Here is a 23,627-nt window from a genome sequence, read left to right as displayed (position 1 = left end):
AGAGAGAGTGAGAGCACGAGAGCATGAGAGCAGGGGTAGGGGCAGAGGGAGCGATAGACCCTAAAGCAGACTCCAAGCTGAGTGTCGAGCCCAATGTGGGGCTCAGTCTCGCAACCCTGAGATCATGACCAGAGCTGAAACCAAGAGTCAGATGCTCAACTGACTGACCCACATAGGTGCCCTTATTCTCCAATCTTTTAATATAGTATTTCTACTGTATAATTCTGCACTATTTAAATTTTTGTACACTAAGCATATACTTTCAGAAGCAGAAAAAAAAAATCAAACCAAACCAACCACTCTTTAGTTTTCAACCTTTCGTATTTTTATTCACAAAAAAATAAAGTCTAGATAGCAGAAGTTTGTTTTGTTTTGTTTTTAGTTTGCCCAGAGAGTTAAAAAATATCCTTAAGTAAAAACTGAAATATGAACATGAGTCTGAAGATGTTTTAGCTCTATACATATGAGATCCGGTCAGTTAGGAAGTGTTTAAGTGCCTACTGTGTGAGTGTAGTGTGCCAGGTGCTGTAGTAGAATATGAAGGATGTAGTTTCTCTTGTGTAGTAACTTACAGCTTATGCTGAGTAGAAGAAATTCCTGAGTAGCAGTTTGTGAAGGAGATAAAATAAGTTATAGTCTATAATTACCTATTTTAAAGATATTTTCTCTAAATTGAAAAATTTCCCTTAATTTTGAGGATGAAACTTTATTTCAGTGTTTTATTAGGAAAATAAGAATTATTTTGTTGTAAAGTCAGATTGGAAAGGACATTTGCTTATAGGTGAGACATGATGAAAAAATAAGATAGCATAAGAAAGATTTTTTTTTAGTGATTAAAGGGCAAACATTTTAAAATATAAACCCATGAAGTCAGTTCCTAATAAAGATGCCATATGTGTTTGACTACGATCTGAATTGTCACTCAGATCATTAAACAGTGAAAATATAGATTTATAGTTGCTGTACAAAGAGGATTTTCTTGACATACTTAGTTGATATTTTCTCTAAGTTTGACTGAATAATTGTTAACTGAATATCTTTGGCTTACCATTTGCTACCAAGGTAGGTTTGGTTTAAAGTTTCAGGATTCTAAAACTCACTGAAAATCGTTTGGGATATTTTGTCTCTTCTACCTGTAGAATGAAGCAGAATTTTAATAGAAAGGACTTGATTTATGTATTTAAACAGTTTTCTTCTGAAAATGAGATACTCTTTTTATGATGGAGATTCCATTGTGATTGCTGCTTTTTTCTTTCTTTCTTTCTTTCTTTTTTTTTTTTTTGCTTCCTACTGAAGAAGCTCTTAGTGCACTTGCTAAGAACATAAGGAGTCATGTCAGAGGTCAGCTATTTGAGTCCATTTTCCCACAGTTGCCTGGTGCGAGTGATCTTTTACTGTGTTTTAAAAAAATGGGCAAGGATTAGAGAGGATTAGAAAGAATATTACCCTCCTGAACATAGGCCCAAGGCACTAAGGGGAGAGAACCCAGCCAGGCAGCAAATGGGCTTTGCTTGACCAGGACACAACCTCTGCTGCATTCCTTTAAGAAACTGAATGGGAAATGTTAAGTCCCCAAACTGGATTAGTAAATAATCTCATAGCTTGTGACATCTGCTAAAATAAATTGATGAGTAGACTGCATTCTTACACTTTGAGGAGAGAGCCAGAGACATCAAGATTAACTATGCTTTCCCCCCCCCCCAGCTTTATTGAGGTATAGGAGTAAGCGTAATTAAAGGTGAGCGTTAAACTCAGTGAGTGCTGGAAAGGCACATTTCATAAAAAAGAAAAAATTATTTTAGCTATATTAATACAATGCGTACATATATATTGACTGATAAACTAAAGTTCAACTTTGAAACCACTACACCTTTTTGTTTCTTCCTGCTTATAGCAGTTTTACAAAGTGCCACAAATTTCAGCTCAAATTTATGTCGTTTACCCCTTAGTTTGTGTAACCTGAGGAACTTAGAATTTAAAGTTTGAGAATATATAATTTACAACACTTCTTAGGAGTGTTTCTCTTTCTATCTTTTATAACAGAAGTTAATGTGGTTTGGACCTTATGACACATAATTTGGTATCGAATTATGTAGAACCCAAGAGGTTGTTTCAGACCAGTCTAGTAGGGAAAGGTACTCTGGTCTTAGTCTTTGGAGGAAGTATTTAGCTAACTAAACATTTTTTGAAAAGTTTTAAGTTGACCACTTTAATAGTAAAGATGATGTACAAGTGGTTAATTTTGCATCTTTCTTCATGTAATTAGGACATTTAATTAGACTGCTTTTGTTGTGGATTATAATATTAAGATAAGTATTTTCTTTAAGAATTTAAGATATAATTTAATTTCATATGTGAATAAGAACTGATAGGCTATAACTTCTTTAACAGGCACACTCACTAATTTCTTTTTTTTTTTAAAGATTATTTATTTATTTATTTGACACAGAGAGAAAGAGAGAGAGAGAGAGAGAGAGAGAGAGATCACAAGTAGGCAGAGAAGCAGGCACAGAGAGAGGGGGAAGCAGGCTCCCTGCTGAGCATGACCCTGAGATCATGACCTGAGCCGAAGGCAGAGGCTTAACCCACTGAGCCACCCAGGTGCCCCAACACTCACTAATTTCTTAAATGTATCTTGCTCTAAGCTTTCTTAACTTGTTTAATTTGGCCTGTACTCCAGCCTGCTGTGTCTCCCCAACCTGCCGCCTGATCTGTTCACCTACGTTTTACACATCATTTTATATCAATTCGAATCCCAAATTCCATCAAGTGGTTTATTCTTAACTCCTAAATCATAATTAATACCTCCTAAATGTATAGTTACCATATGACCCAGCACTTCCATTCCAAGGTATATACCAAGAGAAATGAAAACAGATGTTCACATAAAAACGTGTGCATGAATGTTTATTGCAGCATTATCCATAATAGCCAAAAGATGAAAACAACCAAATGTTCATCAAATAATGAATGGATAAATAAATGTAGTATATTCATATAATGGAATATTATTCAGCCACAAAAAGGAATGAGGTACTGGTATATAACATGGATGTACTTTGAAAACATTATGCAGAGCGGAGGAAACTGGTTAAAATAGACTATATATTATGTGATTCTCTTTTTATGAAATAGCCAGAACAGGCAAATTTATAGAGATGCAAAGTGGATTAGTGGTTGCTTAGGGGGAATGGAGATTAGAGGGTAATAAAGAAGGAGGGGGGGATTCTTTTTGTGGTGATGAAAATGTTCTAAAATTGACTGTGATAATGGTTGTACATATCTGTGAATATATTTAAAAACCATTAAGTTGTACACTTTTTTTGAGTTGTACACTTAATTGGGTGAATTGTAAAATATGAATTATATCTCAATAAAGCTATTATTAAAAAGCTAAAAAAAAAGTATCTTCTATCCAAATTCTTACATACACTGTTTATACCTCTAGTAAAACACTCAGCAGAGTCTTGTTATAATTATTAACTTAAGAAATCTGTCTTTCTCATTATATTAGGACGCTCCAGAGAATCTAGTGTTTCCTAACAAACATAGTGCTTTGCTCTCAGTAGATATTAATTTAATTGAATGTATTCACAATTAAGTTCCCCCATTTATAAAATGAGAACAAGAGAAAAAAGAATTGAATGTCACCACAAAATATTGTTCCAAAATTGTATTTTATGATTTTTATACTTAATTCTCTTTTGGAAAAATGGATATTTATTCTCACATTATTTCCTCAGCATGAGTTTCCATTACATATTTACCAAGATCATAAATAAGCCATTTATCCCTTATTTTTGACTTTAGGAATATTCTAATCTTTGGAATTGGCATATAGAAGCATTTTATATACATGTTATCAGTGTGACCCTCTTGTCATCTCAACAAGCTTAATGTTTTTTGTTTTTTGGGTTTTTTTTGTTTTGTTTCAAGTTTTTATTTAAATTCTAGTTAGCATGCACGGTGATGTTGGTTTCACGAATAGAATTCAGTGATTCATCACTTCCATACAATTTTCATTCATATATTTCATTCACATTTCTATTTTCAAATATTCTTAAGACTTTTGCTCTCTGTGTTTCTTTCTTTTTTTTTTTAATTTTTTTAATTTTATTTTTTATAAACATACAATATATTTTTATCCCCAGGGGTACAGGTCTGTGAATCGCCAGGTTTACACACTTCACAGCACTCACCATAGCACATACCCTCCCCAATGTCCATAACCCCACCCCCCCCTCCCAACCCCCCTCTCCCCATCAACCCTCAGTTTGTTTTGTGAGATTAAGAGTCACTTATGGTTTGTCTCCCTCCCAATCCCATCTTGTTTCATTTACTCTTCTCCTACCCCCTTAACCCCCCATGTTGCATCTCCTCTCCCTCATATCAGGGAGATCATATGATAGTTGTCTTTCTCTAATTGACTTATTTTGCTAAGCATGATACCCTCTAGTTCCATCCACGTCGTTGCAAATGGCAAGATTTCATTTCTTTTGATGGCTGCATAGTATTCCATTGTGTATATATACCACCTCTTCTTTATCCATTCGTCTGTGGATGGACATCTAGGTTCTTTCCATAGTTTGGCTATTGTAGACATTGCTGCTATAAACATTCGGGTGCACGTGCCCCTTCGGATCACAGCTTAATGTTTTTTTTTTTTTAAAGCAAATTGACATTATAAAATTTGAATCTACATTTTTGTGGGTATTTGAACTTAACATTTAATTTTTCATTTTTCTGTGGTATGTCTTTGTGTGTGTTATCTTTCTAGTACTTACTAGAGATGAAAAGTCTAATTTTACCTCCAGAACACATTCTGAAACGGGGTGATAGTGAAGCAATCGCCTATGCTTTCTTCCATCTTCAGCACTGGAAGAGAATAGAAGGTGCTCTTAATCTTCTACAGTGTACGTGGGAAGGCAGTAAGTATTCTTTTCCAAATGTACTACTAATCTCTCAGACTATTCATTGCATTCCCAAGCAGCCTTTTTAAATGAGATTGTCTGAGTTTCCCTACATATTGTTTTTCAGATTGCTTTCTAAGTGAACCCAGAGGTGTTTGTTTGGTTTATTGGTAGGAGAAATACTTAATGTACTTACGATGATGCCACATTTAGGAAGAGCGAAATGAGAAACTGTTACAGTATCTGCCGTATGTTCATTTAAATTACATATTTGTAAGGGAAAAAATGAAAACTTACATTCCTTGATTTATAGTCTTTTTAATATGGTTGAGTTATTGTAATATTTTTTAAATTGGACTTTTGTTTTATTTTCTGATTTTACATCTTGAAACTATTTTCTTCACAACTAGTATCAACTCTTGTTCTTTTTTAAAAATCTGTTTTTTTTTTTTTTAAGATTTTTATTTATTTATTTGACAGAGAGAGATCACAAGCAGGCAGAGAGGCAGGTAGAGAGAGAGGAGGAAGCAGGCTCCCCGCTGAGCAGAGAGCCCGATGCGGGGCTTGATCCCAGGACCCTGAGATCATGACCTGAGCCGAAGGCAGCGGCTTAACCCACTGAGCCACACAGGCGCCCCAAAAATCTGTTTTTTTATTGTGGTAAAATACACATAACATAAAAGTTACTATTTTAACCATTTTATTTTTTTTTATTATTTTTTAAAGATTTTATTTTTAAGTAATCTCCACACCCAACATGGGGCTCAAACTCACAACCCTGAGATCAAATTGCATACTCTGCCGACTGGGTCAGCTAGGCACCCCCATTTTAACAGTTTGAAAATGTACAGTTCAGTGGCGTTGTGTATATTCACATTGTTGTGCAACCATCACCATCATCTATCCCTAGATCTTTTTCATCATCCCAGTCTGAAAATTCTGTACCTATTAGACAGTAACTCCCCATTTTTTCCCTCCTTTCCAGCCCCTGGTAACCATTCTGCTTTCCGTTTCTGACTTTGACTAGTCTGGATATATTCTATAGTGGAATCCTATAATGAGTGTTTGTCATATTAAATCAGGCTTACTTCACTAGCATAATGTTGCGGCACGTGTCAGAAATCATTCCTGTTTAGGGCTGAATAATATTCCACTGTGTGTATATACGTACTTTGTTTATCCATCCATCTGTCAGTGGACATTTGGGTTGTTACCACCTTTTGGTTATTATGAATAATGCTGATATGAATATGGGTATTACAAGTATTTGTTCAAGTTCCTGCTTTCAGTTCTTTGGGGTATATACCTAGAAATGGAACCAGTAGCTTATATAATTCTGTGTTTAATTTTATGAGGAATTGTCTTACTATTTTCTGTGGCAGCTATACCATTTTATATTCCACCAGCAATGCACAAAGGTTTCTCTTTCTCTGTTTCCTTGGCAACATTTGTTCTTTTTTTTTTTTTTTTTTTTTTAATAATGGCCGTACTAATGGGTGTGAAGTGGTATTTCATTGTGGGCTTGATGTGCATTTTCCTAATAATTAGTGTTGTTGAAATTTTTTTATGTTCTAACTGGCCATTTGTGTATCTTCTTTGGAAAACTAGATTGTTTTTCAACTAACTACCAGATCCCTTATTTGTAACTTCCTAAAATCACTTAGAAAATGAAAAAGCTTAATCAAAATATTTTGTCAGTTGAATTCTTATAATGATTGTCTTGAAAAGTACACTCCTGGGGCACCTGGGTGGCTCAGTGGTTTAAGCCTCTGCCTTCGGCTCAGGTCATGATCTCAGGGTCCTGGGATCGAGCCCCACATCAGGCTCTCTGCTCAGCAGGGAGCCTGCTTCCCCCTCTCTCTGTGCCTGCTTCTCTGCCTATTTGTGATCTCTGTCTGTCAAATAAATAAATAAAATTTAAAAAAAAAGTACACTCCTGCTATCAATAAAAATTCAAAAATAAATTCAATACTCATTAACTAGAATTGGTTAACCCCCTCAGTTCCCAAACTTTGTACTGAGGCACCTTGGGGAATTGTAGCAAATTCACAAGCATGCCATGGGATATTTAAAATTTTCAGTGGAAACAGCAGTACTCAACATCTGTCAAGCATCATTCAAACTGTTAGCTCTGCATAGTTGAAGGTTTCACCATTAGGTGGCTCTCCATTCTCTATTACTTTTGATGTCATAGCTTTGCAAAGCTGGGTTTTTCTTTTTTTTTTTTTTTTTTTTTAGATTTTTATTTATTTGACAGAGAGAGATCACAAGTGGGCAGAGAGGCAGAGAGAGAGAGAGAGAGGAGGAAGCAGGCTCCCTGTGGAGTAGAGAGCCCGATGTGAGACTTGATCCCAGGACCCTGAGGTCATGACCTGAGCTGAAGGCAGAGGCTTAACCCACTGAGCCACCCAGGTGCCCCCAAAGCTGGGTTTTTCTTAATTGCTATGGTTAAAAGAAGTACCACACAAAAAAATTAATGTGGAACAGGAAATGAGGATGGCAGTGCCTAATCTGATTCCAAGGTTTTAAAAGTTATGTGGTGCCCAAGAGGTCCATACATGCCATTAGTAAGAAAATGTAATTGTTTAAAAATTAAATCATTAGAGGCACCTGGCTAGTTCAGTCGGTAGAGCATACCGCTCTTGATCTTGGGGTTGTAGGTTCAAGTCCCATACTGAGTGTAGAGATTACTTTAAAAAAAATAAAATCCTTTAAAAAAATGAAATAATTGTTTTCCCCTTCATTTTTTATATATATATATTTTTTATATTTTATATAAATATATCTTATATATTTATATTTATATTTTATAAATATATTTATGTTTTATATATTTATATTTATAGATTCATTTTATATATATGTAAAAATATATATATTTCTCTTTAATTTATATGTATATGTATATATATACACACACATATATATATTTTTCCTTTAATATATATATGTATATTGGACCCACTATGTAAAGGGAACTGCTAGGTATTTCTTTCAGCCTAGGGACATCATAAACAGAGACATGAAGGGTACTGTGTATCCTTGAAGCAAGAGAATTTGGGAACTTCTGCATTAACTGCTTGCTAAGGGTCAGGCACAGTGCTTGCCACTGACAATATGCACATTAATGAACCTGGGACTGCTAAAACTGAGGAGTGGAATGTCTTTGGGTAATTAGACTTCCTTTTGCTTTTTCTCTAGTAGTCTATAAGCTCTTCAAAGCTAGGTCCTCTATCTCATTGATCCTGTATGTATCTTCAGTGCCTGATGTTCTGCCTTGCACATAGGAGGTTTTCAGTAAATATGGAACTTACATTGCATTTCATAAATAATCTTCTTTATGAATGATTTCCTAGTGTTACCACTGATTTGTTCTGTGACTTTGGACAACTTCCTACTTTTTATTGTGGCAGAACAAAATTCATGTTTTGACAGAAGTTTATAGAGCTAAGCAGTAAAGGAAAAACAGAAACCTTATCACAATTTTTATGAATACTCAGCTAGTTGAGTAGGTAACAAAGATTCCTTCTTTAAGAAGTCTGAAAGAGCTGATGATAATCTAGATCAGGGTTGGGTAAACTCATTCTGTAAAGAGCCAGATGGTAAGTATTTAGTCTCTGTGGCTATAGCTGCGGTTATAACTACCCAACTCTTGTAGCATGAAAGCAGCATTACATAATATATAAATGAACAAGCAGGATTGTTTTTTTTTTTTGGTCTTATTTATTTATTTATTTGACAGAGAGAGAGAGATCACAAGTAGGCAGAGAGAGAGGGAGAAGCAGGCTCCCCGCTGAGCAGAGAGCCCAATGCAGGGCTCTATCACAGGACTCCAAGATCATGACCTGAGCTGAAGGCAGAGGCTTAACCCTCTGAGCCACCCAGGCACCCCTGAACAAGCAGTTTTAACATCTGTATTCTAATAAAATTTTATTTATAAATGTATATATTTGTCCAGGTCTGGCCAATGGGTGATGCTTTGGTGACCTCTGATCTAAGTTAAATTCTGCTTGTAGAAAATTTTAGTGACATCTAACACATGAAGTTAGGAGCCGTTGAGAACTCTTATAGGTTGCTAACAGTTAAGGTCACAACAGTTATACATGTGGCAATTTTATGAAGATTCCTGGAAGAAAAGGAATTCATACCCACAGAGTTAAGTCTGTTGTGTTTATAGCCAGGAGACAGAGGCAAGAAGGATCCAGCCAGCCTTATCACCCATTACTCCCTTTAGTTTTATTCCAGCCAGACCATTCTATTCTCTAAATAAATCTTATTCTTCCTCTTAGTCCTTCTTTTGCTTACTTTGTTTCTTTCATCTAAAAGTATCTCTAAAAAAATTAATAAATTCTATGTGAAAGTTTTATAAAGATATGTCTCCAAAATAGCTTCAATCTGTAGTATGGGATGAAAGTGAATCTGAATGGAATGTCAACCTGTGTATTTTTTTTTCCTCAGCTTTTAGAATGATTCCATATCCATTAGAGAAAGGCCATCTATTTTATCCTTATCCCAGCTGCACAGAGACTGCTGATAGAGAGCTGTTACCTAGTAAGTAAATATTCTAATTTTCCTAAACTTAAAAGTACTTGTGAGATTGTTTTTCCGTAGTATTTTTCTCATAGTAAAACTGCCTTTGGTTGAAGTTCAGGATACTGTTTAAAATATTACTTTAGCCACTTCTTGGATATAGTTGCATAAGTTCATTCCCATGTATTTTTGGGGTAAAATGCTATGTGAGATGGAATGAAGAACACAAAAATTGAAGATATTAAAAAAAAAAAAAGCAGTCATCTTACAAACATTTGAAGAAGTAATATTACCAATCCTTCACAAACTCTTTTCAGAAAAGAAAGGAAGAAAGAACACTTCCCAGCTTATTTGTGAGACCAGTATTACCCTGATACCGAAACCAAAGACATTACAAGAAAACTATAGAAGGATATCCCTCGTGAATATAGACACAAACATGGTCAACAAAATATTAGCAAACTGAATCCAGCCACATATAAAAAAGATTATAGTCCAGAGCAAGTGGGATTTACCTCACAAATGCAAGTGTTTTAACATTTCAAAAGGCAATGCATCATGTTAAGAGAATAAATGACAACAGATGCAGGAAAAGCGGCTGACAAAAAAATCCAACAACCATTCATGGTAAAAATTTTGAACAAACTAGGAATAAAAGAGAATTTCCTTAACCTGACAAACAGCATCTACGAAAACCGCACAGCTGACAGCATCCTTAATGGTGATTTTATGATTTAAATAAATATTCCTTATGATTAGGAATAAGGCAGGGATGTCTGCTCTCCCCACTCCTCTTCAGCATTGTACTGGAGATCCTAATCAGTGCAATCAAGGCAGAAAAAAATAAATAAATAAAAGGAATTCATGTTGGAAAGGAAGAAGACCTGTCTTTATTCACAGATGACATCATGTTCTCTGTAGGAAATCCTAAGAAATTCATAAAAATACTTTAGATCTAATAAACAAGTTCAGCAAGTTTGCAAGATATAATATCTGCATATAAAACTTAGTTGCATATTTATATACTGGCAGTGAATCATCAGTCCAAAAATGAACTTTAGAAAACATTTCTAATCACAGTAGCATCAAAAAGAACAAACAATTTAGGAATGACTTAACAAAAGAAGTATGTGTCTTGTATGCTAAAAACAATGTAATTTTCTGGGAGAGATTAAAGAAAATCTAAGTAAATGGAGAGACATTCCATGTTTATTAATTGGAAAACCCAATATTATTTATATGGCAATTCTCTCCAAATTGATCTACAGATTCAATACAATCCCTACTAAAATCCCAGGAGGGATTTTGCAAAAACTGAGAAGCTGACCTCAAAATTTATATGGAAAGGTACAACACTCAGAATAGCCAAAACAATCTTTACAAAGAATGAAATTGAAGGGACTACACTTTCCAGTTCTAAAAAGAGCAGTCACAGACTTAGGGGCAGAACCAGATGTGTATAGGGTTATGATCGCTGAGAGTCTCATTGAGTCCTTGCTTTCAGGAAGCCAGACCTCAAAAGAATGATCTATACTTATTTGTCTCAGCTGCCTTATCCACTCACGCTTCTTCTCTGTGAACTGGTAAATTTATGTGTAATTTCTTTTTATGATTTAACCAATAAGTAAGCATGCTGAAGATTATAAACACTAGCACCATATTTCCTTAGGTGATATAAACCCATGCCACAGTTTTTACAGTTCTGGGGCCATTAGAACTCAAGTCAAAGAAGGAAAGTTGCAGTTTTACAGCCAACAAACATAGTGAGCTGAAAAGTCCAAACAAACAGATGAAAATATAGGAGAGATTATGGAAATCGAGTATGCTGATATTTTTCTCCCAGGGTCTTTTATTTTCTTCCATCCTCTGGGATAAGTTATCTGTTTTTCTTTGAACTCTCAAAGTACTTCGTGTACTTCTTAACCTCCCCCTTCTAGATTGTAAACTTGGAGGCCAGGATTCTCTTTATCATCCCTCTATGCATCTCTATAATGTTCACAGTGAAAATTGATATTCAGTAAATATTTTAATTAGTCAAATTTATTAATTTCTTTTTTTGTTTGTTTGTTTCAGAGGTAGAGTTTAGTGATTCATCAGTTGCATATAATACCACTGCTCATTACATCAAGTGCCCTCCTTAATGTCATAAATGGGCCAAATACATTGCCAGTACCCAGCAAAAATATTAAATTTTAGTACCTTTTCCTCCTTATCCTACTCCAAACTCCTGAACTGCTCACGAGTTAATAGAAAAACTGATAAACCATGTGTTAAGTGCTGCATATATGAAATAGATTATAAGGAAGCTGGAATGGGGAGTGCCTATCTCTCTAAGGCCAGGGATGATTCCCAAATCTGACTTGATTGACTTGAAGAATGGGAAATCCATTATACAGCAGGAAGAGCGGGTTTGGGAACAGGAGTGCGGGGAAGTAAATAAATTCAGGCTTTGAGTATGTTGCATGTATACCAGATATGTGTGTGTGTGTGTGTGTGTGCACGTGTGTATGAACGCATTCTTAAATATTTTATTATATAATCTATTTAGTACCTATATATACACACATTTTAATTTTTTATATCTCTAAATAATATGTGGGCCTAAGATATATTTATAAGATATATATGTATATAAATACATGTACATTATATAAATAGTAAATGTTGTAGGTATTCTTTGGGTAATAGCTGTTTTAAACTTCAAAGGAATTTGATAGGAGAAGACTGGATTATCTCAAAGAATCCAAAGGCAGCAATTCTAGTCAGACCTCAGAAGGCACTAGAACCAGAAACTAGAAGGCTATCAGGATTTCTAGGAGTCAGTTATCTGTATATCTCTATCTCTGGCTGCCTTTTTCTGTCTCTCCTGTTCACACTTCTCTTTTTCTCCTTTCCCAACTCCATCTCCTCTCTGTATGAGCTCTCATTTCTGCTACTCTCAGTGTGTCTGCTTCATTTTTCTATCTTTGTCATTCGGCTTTCCCTTCTTGGACACTCATGTACCAAACTTGATGCCCTTACATGGCTCTACTTTACACATCATCAGTTCAGGCAAATAATACACCATGAATAAGATCTCAGTCCAGCTTCTAAAACTTCTGGAAGAGAGAGAGCATGGATTTATCCAGGTGTTTATTCCTGGTGCAGTTAGCTGTGGCCTAGGGACAGAGTCAGGTTGTGTAAACAGGACTCTTGGGGGCTCCACTCTCTCTTTCTCTCTGCATTGCTCTACATCACCAAACCAACTTGGGAATCCTCATTTTCTGGGCATGGATGAAATCACTAAAGGAGACTGTGTAGGTGAGAAGTAAACTCAGAGTGGAACCGTGAGGGCACAAAAATGTTGAAGGAATGGGTGGCTGATAAGGTGTTGGGAAGATTCAGTGAAGGAGTGGTCAGAGAGACAGGACAAGAACCAGAACTAGATAGGCTAGGAACTAAAAGGAGGGAAAAATTTCCAAGTGAGGAGGAGTATCTGATATCAAGGAAGGTGATTACTATGAAGAATCCATTGACTCTGGCAATTAGAAGGTCATTAGTGAAAGAAATTTTGTTTTCTTTCCTACAGTGGTGCTGGTAGTAGTTGTTCTTGTTGTTTTTCCATTTATAGAAACAAGGATATTTAAGCAAAGAAATCAGTCTTCGGAATTATGGAACATCAGTATGCATGAGTGTATTATATTAGGTTAATACGTTTAGCCTAATATAATGCCTCCCCCAAATCATTACAAAAGTTCCCTGATATAAGGCCAATTTTACATAGTAATATGAATAAAATCAGGGTAATTATTATGTACTGCCAGAGTCACAGGCTACAAGAATGGAGAGTTTGCTTTTTTTAGCAGGCCTTTATTATTTCTAGAGTACTTGCACATTTGCAAATCCAGGAGATAGAAGAGGAGGGATATGCTGGGGGTTTTGTTTGATTATATTATTTGTTCTGAGAGCATTTGTCTGTCTCGGACTGTGGTAGAATGCACACATTTTTAATAATGTGGAGTTCTAATACCCAGGAGTACTTAATGTTTTTTTGTTTTCAATTTTCCTTCAACCTTGATATGACTTACAGCATTCTGGAATTTGCTTATGAACCTCATAAGTTCAGACTTGAACTGTTCCCTTAGTTCACATAGCTATTTAGTTGTCTTTTATGCCTCCTGATAAATTTTTCTCTACAAGCCAGTGATGAAATTTGAACTTTACGTCCAAGGGAGTGTTTCTGTACTAGTCATCCATTATACTGATGTATTGGCCAAACATTGACTGACAAACGAATCTACAGAAAGCAGTCCAAGGGGCACCTGGGTGGCTCAGTGGGTTAAGCCTCTGCCTTCGGCTTGGGTTGTGATCTCAGGGTCCTGGGATCGAGCCCCGCATCAGGCTCTCTGCTCCGCGGGGAGCCTGCTTCCCCCTCTCTCTGCCTACTTGTGATCTCTCTCTGTGTCAGATAAATAAATGGAATCTTAAAAAAAAAAAAAGAAAGAAAGAAAGCAATCCAAAAAGAAAAAATTAGGTGTCTCCTATAATATAAAAGGCTTGTATTTTAGGAAGTTATCTTAAAGCTATATCGTTTAAGTTATCTTATCATATAAGTTATCTTAAAGCTATATCGTTTTCTACCTTGTAAAGTGGAAATAATACTGTCTATCTCTTAAGGCTGTTGAAAAAATAAAACTAATATAAATTAAAGCACTTTGTAAATCATAAAATGCTATACAGTTTAATTAATTATCAGTGTTGCTGTCTCTCACGTGATAGGAATTTTAGTAAGCATTGGTATACATAATGTATACATATACATTGGTATTCCCTGTCTTTGCAAGTACCATAGCTTATTTCCTTGGTTTGCTGGAAGAAGTTGACCTCTTATGTTTGAGGGACAGGGCAAAAGGGACTGCTGGTTTTTTGGGTCCTGAAAATACAGTGTTGTCCACAGCTTCTAATGTTTATAACTTTTTAAAAAAAAATTCAGATTTGGTGTGCTTTTACTTTAAATGTGACTCAAGCCTGTGGAAATTTTCTGGATTTTTAATGAGTTCAGTTTTTGGCTTATACTTTTAAGCATAGTATAAGACATAAAAAATATGGCTACCAAAGGAAACTTAGGTGTAATCTTCTCTGTGAATCATTATGTTGAAAAAAAGTGAAATTTATAGCTGACCTTGATTCAGCACTGAATTAGTCATCCCTTACTTATGCAGGATATTACATCAGGAATTCCTGGGTTTGTGTCCAGCCCTAAGCAGTCAACTTCCTGGACTAATGAAGTCCCAGAATAGTTCTCAGTTTAACAGATATTTATTGAGCACCTACTGTGTGCCAAGCATGATAATAGGCTCATGTCAGCATTGGTATTCAGGTATTTTCAATCAAATTTCAAGTAAGATGTAAGTACTTGAATACTATTAGTAATGAAATATCCAGTCCTTAGAAAAATAATACCTGAGTTAATGTGGGAATGTGATAAGATAAGACAAGGGACTTCATTTATGCTCAGAATCCTAGGGCTTTGGTGTTCTGGTTCAGTTTTTATGGTGCTCTATGAAATGCCACACATAGAACATTTATTAATAACTGGGTAAAATTATGGCTCTGGGAAATCTGCAACCACACTTCTGTCTCTCGAACTCCCGAAGAGAAAGAATTATGACAACTCACATTTAGGGACTTACAGTGTTCATCATAACAACTCCATAGCAACTAGGAGAGGGTTTAGCAGCTTATTCATGATCACACAGCTAATAAGTGACAAAGCTCTTTTTCAAATCACCTCAGCATGACTTTACAATTAGTGTTCTTTCCCACGATGCCATCCTATTCCCATCGCTGGCACAGTCATCCGGCTCTGTAGATACACCGTTGCTGCTGGAATAAATAATGGATAACTTTCTTCTACCTTACTTAGCCAGAGATGCCTTGTTCTTTTTTAAAACAATTATTTTCCTTTTTAGTTTCAAACGTTGTTTGAAAATACCAAAACTGGCTTACACTATATTTATTCTCCAATAAAATCCATTTCTACCTTTTCTCCCTTGCAGCCTTTCATCATGTTTCTGTTTATCCAAAGAAGGAGCTTCCTTTTTTCATCCATTTCACAGCAGGACTGTGTTCTTCTACAGCAATGATAGCTCTTCTCACACACCAGTTTCCTGAAATCATGGGTGTTTTTGCTAAAGCTGTAAGTATGATCTCAAGGACTTGTGTAGAGTATTTGTAAAACACATAAGAAACCATCTCTGATCTGTTTGTGCTAAACCAGCTGATCAGGGGAAGATGTTTGTTACCGTAAATTACAGGAATTGATTTGTCAAGTAGCTCCATAAATATGTCAAACATAAGTTTTTGGTGACTTGAGCTATATTTTTGTTGCTTAAAAGTTTAAAGAATACAATGGTACAACATGATAAAGTTGGTCTTTGTAGATCACTTTTGGTGGTAAATATAGCGCTGTTCCTAGCTAAGGAATAACCCAATTCTTTTCAATGCTTTCTTTTTGGCATTTTAAAAAAAATCCCTATTTGGGAAACAATTTCCTATTTCAATTTTTCTGTTTAAATGAAATTATTAATGATAAAGTCTGCTGATGGAGAGTAAGTAGGTAAGATGGACAGATGGAGCATTCGCCTGGGTACAGAATGTGCTTCTTTACTCAAAGCTTCTCACTGTTGTATCTGTGTGTTCTTAATTGGCCTTCCCCAACCTTGGGTGTAGAACCATGGATAGACCTTTATTCTCATTTTTTCCTTTAATTTGAACTACTTCCCCATTTCCTGAGCCGAGTCCAGATGGTATGTGAAGACCGATATTAGACTATCCCACGATTATTTACTCTTCTACACAAACTTAGTAATTAATGTCACTGGCTCAAAGTAAAATTACCAAAGAGAAGTCCCTTTAAGTTGATAAGCCTTTAAAAACAGGTCTTTTTAAAAATTAACATATAATGTATTATTTGTTTCAGGGGTACACGTCTGTGAATCATCAGTCTTACACAGTTCACAGCACTCACCATAGTACATACCTTCCCCAATGTCCATCACGCAGCCACCCCATCCCTCCCATCCCCCTCTCCTCCAGGAACCCTCAGTTTGTTTCCTGAGATTAAGAGTCTCTTACGGTTTGTCTCCTTCTCTGGTTTCATCTTGTTTCATTTCTTCCTCCCTTCCCCTATGATCCTCTGTCTTGTTTCTCAAATTCCTCATATCAGTGGGATCATATGATAATTGTCTTTCTCTGATTGACTTATTTTGCTTAGCATAATACTCTCTAGTTCTATCCATGTTGTTGCAAATGGCAAGATTTCATTTTTGATGGCTGCATAATATTCCATTATATATATATAAAGAGGATGTGGTTATATATATATATATATTACCACATCCTCTTTATCCATTCATTTGTTAATGGACATCTGGGTTCTTTCCATAGTTTGGCTCTTGTGGATACTGATGCTATAAACACTGGGGTGCATGTGCCCCTTCGGATCACTATGTTTGTATCTTTAGGGTAAATACCCAGTAGTGCAATTGCTGGGTCGTAGGTAGGGTAGCTCTATTTTCAACTTTTTCAGGAACTTCCATACTGTTTTCCAGAGTGGCTGTACCAGCTTGCATTCCCACCAACAGTGTAGGAGGGTTCCCCTTTCTCACATCCTCACCAACACCTGTTGTTTCCTGACTGGTTAATTTTAGCCATTCTGGGTGGTGTGAAGTGGTATCTCACTGTGGTTTTGATTTGTATTTCCCTGATGCCGAGTGATGTTGAACACTTTCATATGTCTTTTGGCCATTTGGATAAAAATGGGTCTTTCTTATACAACTTCACATTTTCAAACACAGAAGGAAAATGCTAATTCATTTTAGTCCCAAATCAAAAAGCACTGGGAACTGTAGAAACACTAGCCCTTACTCAGCAATGTAATTTCTGTATTTTTCTCTATATGCATCTGTTCTAACTCCCTGTTTCCTCACAGTCTTTTTTGCTGCCTTAAGAACAGTTTATTTGGTGCCTTAAAGATTAGTTGGTTTTCTTCTGGCACCAGGAGTAAAAGCACTGGTTTCCCTTTTTCCCTGAAGGTCAGCTGCATAATGTGTTAAGTTGCCACTGGCAGTAGGCCTAGCAGTCTGAGACTACACTTGATTCTGGGTCAGTCTTCAAGGAGAATGACTTTCCACTATTGTTCAGGGAGTATAGATATTTGGGTTGGAAACTGACTGTTTCCTTTTGGTGTAAAAGCGAAGTGTAGTGATCATACGGCAACTGTTGTTCGCAGTGGTGCTGGCTGGGGAGTGAGTGCATCTCAAACTGAGATGACCTTACTGTGTACTCTGGCATGGAAAAAAATTGACTGGAAAGGGAATCCCATCCATTTAAGAACTGGAAAAATATATGCAGCTGTGTGTTTGAGATCACAGGCAAGCGGTGGGAGGGATGGTCCTTGGAGTTCTCTCAGGGCATTGGAAAGGAGGTAAAATGGAGTGAGGGAGAGATTTAGAATCTAGAATCAATATGTAGCATATGTTAGTCGTGTACTTCCATGAGATACCGGTTAAAATTAGTGCAGGGTGCATTCACCGTCCGCTGTAACCATCAATGTTAGTATGTAGTATCTGTCTTTATCTGAGACATGGCTGATGCTCCAAGAGAGTCTTGAAGATTACATAGCACAGGCTCCTTAGCACTCCTCTAGCAGAGTCTGAGAATGAATAATTGTACATTTTAAACTGAAAGCTTCTTTTTTAGACCAAAAGTTATTAATTTACTGTGATTCTAGGTAGCGAGCAATAAACAGGCATTTATTTACCATCCTTAGATATTTGTATAGTTGGTCGCATATAGTTAAAAATGTGCCTCACAGCAAACTTTTATAGCCACATTTTATCCAGTGGCCTTTACATGTTTTAGTTCCTAAAAGCTAAATATTTACTCAAGGTACCTGCACACCAATATTTGCCATGCAGCAGTACCAAGGGCAGGTTCCATTGAAGAATTTATGAAAAGTGATTACATGCAGGCAATCCTCAGCTTATAAACACAGGGTAAAAATGCCTACCAGCCGGCTAGCCAGGAGGGAGCTAGGGGCTCAAATTCTACTTCTTTCCCTATTTACTTAATGGCCTATGCAGTAGGAGCTTCACCATCACCCAGAAACTTGTTAGAAAGCAGAACCTCCGGTGCCACTAGCAACTTCCTGAATCTGCATTTTAGCAAGACCCGCGGGTGATCGTATATGCACTTTTAAAACTTGAGAAGCCCTGCTGTCCTCTCCCTGCAACAGGAGGAATTTATACAGCCTGGAGAGTGCCACCTCTTCCAGGTAGAGAGGCGCAGCATTACGGGATAGCAATGAGCATAGGCTCTGGAGCCAGACTGCTTTCCTTTGAGTTCCAGCCCTGACACTTACTGTCTGTGCAACTTCGGGTAAGTTACTTAACCATTTCTCCCCCTCATAGGCACTTGTGAGGGTTAGATGAGTTTAAAATATGACAGGTGTTTAGAACCATGTCTGTCCACAGTAGAAACTAGGGAAGTGTTACTCTTGTCGCCACCCATCATTGTCATCATTATCACCAAAGTGCAGCTGTGATGAGAAATCCTAACCCCCTCATGGTTGGGAGGAGCTATGTTCTGCTAGTAAACTCAAAATGTATTTCCCCATAGAAATTGCAGTATAAATGGTGGCTAGGTGTCATTTAAACAGTACTGCTGGTACATTATGTGTATTTGTACCACCAAAAGTGGAGAAATGTTTCAGGTTGTAGGTCCTGGCAGACTGCCTTGTAGAACATCAAATATTGAAAAATTGCAAACTGCCTATGTTAGGATTTTCAATTAGGTCAGATATTTGATAGCCAAATATAATGGAAATTAATCTATTTAGTCAGGCAAAGCAATTTAAGAAAATTGCCTAAATTTTTTCCATTGTTATCATGGTCTCTTCCTCATCTGATATATTTTTATATTAGCTCATATGATAGACTAAATTTAATTTGAATTTGTGAAAATACGTTTGTTACAAAAATTGCTTTTTTGTGAAACAAGGCACTAGGGATTAATGGTTTTTTATAATCCTCACCGTGCCTCAGATTGAGATAAATGGAAGAGTAATTAGAATGGTTAGTGGTTTTAGTGCCCTATCTTTTGCATGTACGAAGCTGTGTGGAATAAGACTTCAGTTTCAGCAAGTTGGGTCTTTCTTTCTTGATTTTTCTCCTGGCTGAGATGAAAACCAAGTCTGATATTCGACATAGAGCAATAAAAAAAAAAAAAATTGCATAAATCCCTGGAGATGTGGAATGTGCTGATATCAGAGCTGATACTCTCCAAGGCCAGAATTCCTGAAAAAGGAAAAAGTGCTTTTAAGTGGTAGGTCATTTTCTCACCTGCTTTGAAGCCTGCTGGGTTAAATATGAGAGTTCAAAGTAAGGGTAGCCAGCAAACCAAATGAACTGGAATCTGATTCTGCTTATCTGAAAGGAGCTTCTTTATTTAAGAGCAGCACTGCCCTCTCCTTAGAGAACCAATCTTCATCTAGCCTGGCCCCTTTCATTTCTCTCCTGCAAGAAAAGCTTTCTTCTTACTAAGTCTTGGGAGGCCGTTATCACAGCAGTGAAGACTGTAGATGGTCTTTGGAGGTTTCACTGACTTACTGATGAATTCAGGCTTGTAGCATGTGATTTTAGTACTTTGAATTCAGAAGTGTGTTTGCATATAAAAACCCCTAGTTGGGTTTTAATGAAATAGAATAGCTAACCTTTGCAACCTGGCAGAAAAAGGTGTTAGTGGGCAAAGATAGGGATCAGAAAAATTCCCAAATAAATAGTTTGTTTCACTAAAGCAAAACTTTGTTGAAATCTGTTTCACTGAACACATACTGTAGCTGTGCTGAGGTGGGAATGGGCCCTGCCTGTTTCCACATATTTTTACTAATCTTTATGTGGGAAAATGTGGTTGGACATGCCAGTGATGAATTTCTGAGCAACTCATAATTGGCTGGCTCCAGTGTAACTAGGGCCTAACAATCTGCTTGATTAATTCTTTAAGGACTACATTAGCCAAGTTGTATGATTTCCAAAGATATAGAAGGTCAGATGTTATGCTAACAAAAGACCTTTCTACGGAATTTTCCACTGGGATTTCTTCAGCCCCTTCCCAAAAATAATTAACATTTTTCTCCCCAAATTACATTTAAAAAAATAATAAGCAGAAATAAATGCCAAGTATGTTTTACTGAATAGTGATCAAAACTTTTGAGGTTTGTACACTATTCTCATCATTTTTTTTTTCAGGGCAAAGACCGTCTTCATACTTAGGGGAGTTGATAGATAAGTATAACTTTATATTGATATATACCGGTGGAAAAATATATTATTTCTAAAGGTTCCTAATTTTCCATTGTTATAACCATGACATGAAACCTGTTCATAGGAGGAAGTGATTTTTTATATTCTCCATCTGATATCATTCATACTAAAAACCTTTGAAAGTTGTATCCCTCTTTATTTTTTTTTAAAGATTTTTTTTTTTTTTAATTTATTTGACAGACAGATCACAAGTAGGCAGAGAGGCAGGCAGAGAGCGACAGGAAGAGGAGGCAGGCTCCCTGCTGAGCAGAGAGCCCGATGCAGGACTCGATCCCAGGACCCTGAGATCATGACCTGAGCCGAAGGCAGAGAGGCTTTAACCACTGAGCCACCCAGGCGCCCCTGTATCCCTCTTTATTAAATACTTAGGGCCACATTCAGAAATTCAACCAACAAGTAAAACAAGTTTCTTCACTTTGTTTGAAAATGGATTACTTTTCAAACCTGTGAGACTTCTTTAGTTCCTAAGAACTGACATAGTTCTTAAAACATTTTGAATTGCAACCAAGCTTGTAGTCCCACAAAATATTTTTCTGTAACCATACTATTTCCACAGCAATATATCTGAGGCATTTCCCAGAGATCTTACTGATAACAAAAGGAGCCCATTGAGTGACAGGTCAAAACATTTTGTATGTTTACATTTTTGTTCTCTTGCTAGTGCCACTGAATTCAGTCTTTATTTGGGCAGTCTAGCATATTCCTATTTTGATTTTCTTAATTAATTGGGATATTTCTAGCAAGAGAAAAGATGTTCTCTACTTCTATTAGGGGTATTTCTCATGCTTCATTCTGATTGTTCTTCAAAAAGAACCAGACTGAAGTTTGTGATATTGCTGTTACACTTCTTTATCCATTTTTTTCTGAGTACTAAACTCTTCTTTTCAAAGAGGAGGAAAAAAGAATAAAAGTCAAGACAATGTACTTTTTAATGCATGTTTATACCCCTTCCCCAGGGTTTCCTTCAGTTGTGAAGGAAACATTAACATGTGCCTGTCAACTGTGAAGTTCACAAAAGCTTTCCCTGAATTTATTTGGCAGTATATTTAACCATCCTTTCCCCCTCAAAGCAACGTCCCAGTGTCAAAGTTGAGGACATCCTGTCACTAATTGCTACTGATATACTGATTGCTTAATCATTAGCACTTGGGGCAAACGGACTGCCTTGCAGTTTTCAGAAGACTGGTGCTTAGATATTGATGTCGGTTGCTTATTCCAAACCCATTATACAAGTGACACTAGAATTCATATCAGGAAACCTACAGATTTTTCTTTTAGAAAACATCTTTGTTTTTGTAGACCCAGCACAGTCCCCTAAATGGAGAGAATAATGGGATACAGAATAAAATTATAATCTTGAGGAATAGTTTTTATTGGCTTCTTTCTTTAGTTATTTATTTATTTATTTTTTAAAATTTATTTATTTGACAGAGAGAGAGATCACAAGTAGGCAGAGAGGCAGGCAGAGAGAGAGGGGGAAGCAGGCTCCCAGCCAAGCAGAGAGCCCGAGGCAGGGCCCAATCCCAGGATCCTGAGGTCACAACCGGAGCCGAAGGCAGAGGCCCAACCCACTGAACCACCCAGGCGCCCCTACTGGCTTCTTTCTTGAGTCAAGCTTTGCTCCTTCTCCCACCAATCAAATTTCTAATGCTCAAGAGAACTAAATTTGTATGACTACTTAATATATTATGATTCTAAACCAGGAGTAATTTAGATTTCAGTTAGTTATTATCTTTGTTCTTAAGAGTATATACTTAGACTCTCATTTTTTCTTACCTGAGCCATTGGAGTACAGATTTTGGTTTTCCAATGGGGAAGTTTGAGTCATTCAAGTTAGGTGACTTGCTTGAAATCACACAATAGATAGCCCTTTAGTCATGATATATATTTTTGGTTTCAATAATATGTCAGTTCACAACTTAGAGCAGAACAAGTACAAAAGAATACATTTTAAACAAAATAGTAACGCTGAAGGGATATAGAATGATGGAGTGATGATAGTGCAGTGGTTTTGCTAGGGAAGTCTTCCTACAGGAGATGAATTTGTAGAAGAGTTTTAAATGAAAAGGCCGATACAGATTTTCAGAAAATAGAAAAGACATTTAGGTTGCAGAAATGCTTCAGCAAAACAAAAACATCAGTAGACCAACTACCTGGAGAACTCTTCCCTCTTTACAGCATAAGCCTATTTGATGAACTCTGATGCTTTAAAATAAAGAATGCCCATTTGTTTTTTTATCTTTCAAATTGGTTCGCTTTAATTTCATTCCTTTTCTTGCTAGTAAGCCTCTAAAGAATGATGAACACTGGTCATTCCATCACATACTTAGACAACAGTATAAAAAACTTCAGCCTATCTAATTCTCTGAATGTACAGTAATACTAAAGAAACAGTAGGCACTGGTTTGTAAAGATTCAGAGGGAATTTAATCAACTCTCTGAAATGGTAAAAAAAGAAACTTAATTTAAATTACAAATGTATACCCCATGTTTCAATATCATTCTTCTTTCAAAATCAGAGGGTAAGTTTGTGAAGGATTATCTAGGGAAGTTTAACTGAACAGAATAAACTTTTGGTCTAAAATATAACTTGTGTGTATTTTCTGGTTAACATGGGAATTTTAGGTAGCAGGTGTACTTCTAATAGTTGTATTAGTAAGTAGGAAACTTAGGTATGTTTCTTAATGTTGATGAGGCCTCAATACAAGATTAGCTATTTTTAGTATTCTTTCTGAATTTGAGAAAAAAATAAAATTATCTGTCTTATCTCTCTGATGACATTAAGATTGCCTTATGTCCATCTCTAACAGTCAGCTTCGAGAAA

The 23,627-nt window shown here is 36.4% G+C and overlaps 1 protein-coding gene across 4 annotated transcripts in view; it reads left to right on the top strand.

Annotated features, from left to right (window-relative positions):
• LOC111142850 (suppression of tumorigenicity 7 like) overlaps window positions 1-16,152 on the top strand; it is a 59,061-nt gene extending 42,909 nt beyond the window's left edge. Inside the window, exons 12-14 of one of the 4 annotated variants that reach the window (XM_022496200.1) lie at window positions 4,778-4,928; window positions 9,369-9,461; window positions 15,479-16,152. In XM_022496200.1, the coding sequence (XP_022351908.1) occupies window positions 4,778-4,928; window positions 9,369-9,461; window positions 15,479-15,657 (423 nt within the window). In that variant the 3' untranslated portion in view covers window positions 15,658-16,152. The remainder of the gene's footprint in view (window positions 1-4,777; window positions 4,929-9,368; window positions 9,462-15,478) is intronic. The other 3 variants (XM_022496197.1, XM_022496198.1, XM_022496199.1) reach the window with 3 other exon arrangements.
• Window positions 16,153-23,627: the final 7,475 nt, after the last annotated feature.

This window comes from Enhydra lutris, unplaced genomic scaffold (assembly GCF_002288905.1).
Source record: "Enhydra lutris kenyoni isolate GAN:26980312 unplaced genomic scaffold, ASM228890v2 scaffoldscaffold9, whole genome shotgun sequence".
Taxonomy (NCBI): Eukaryota; Metazoa; Chordata; class Mammalia; order Carnivora; family Mustelidae; genus Enhydra; species Enhydra lutris.
The sequence above is the reverse complement of the archived record's forward strand: the minus strand, read 5'-3'. Positions and strand labels throughout refer to the sequence as shown.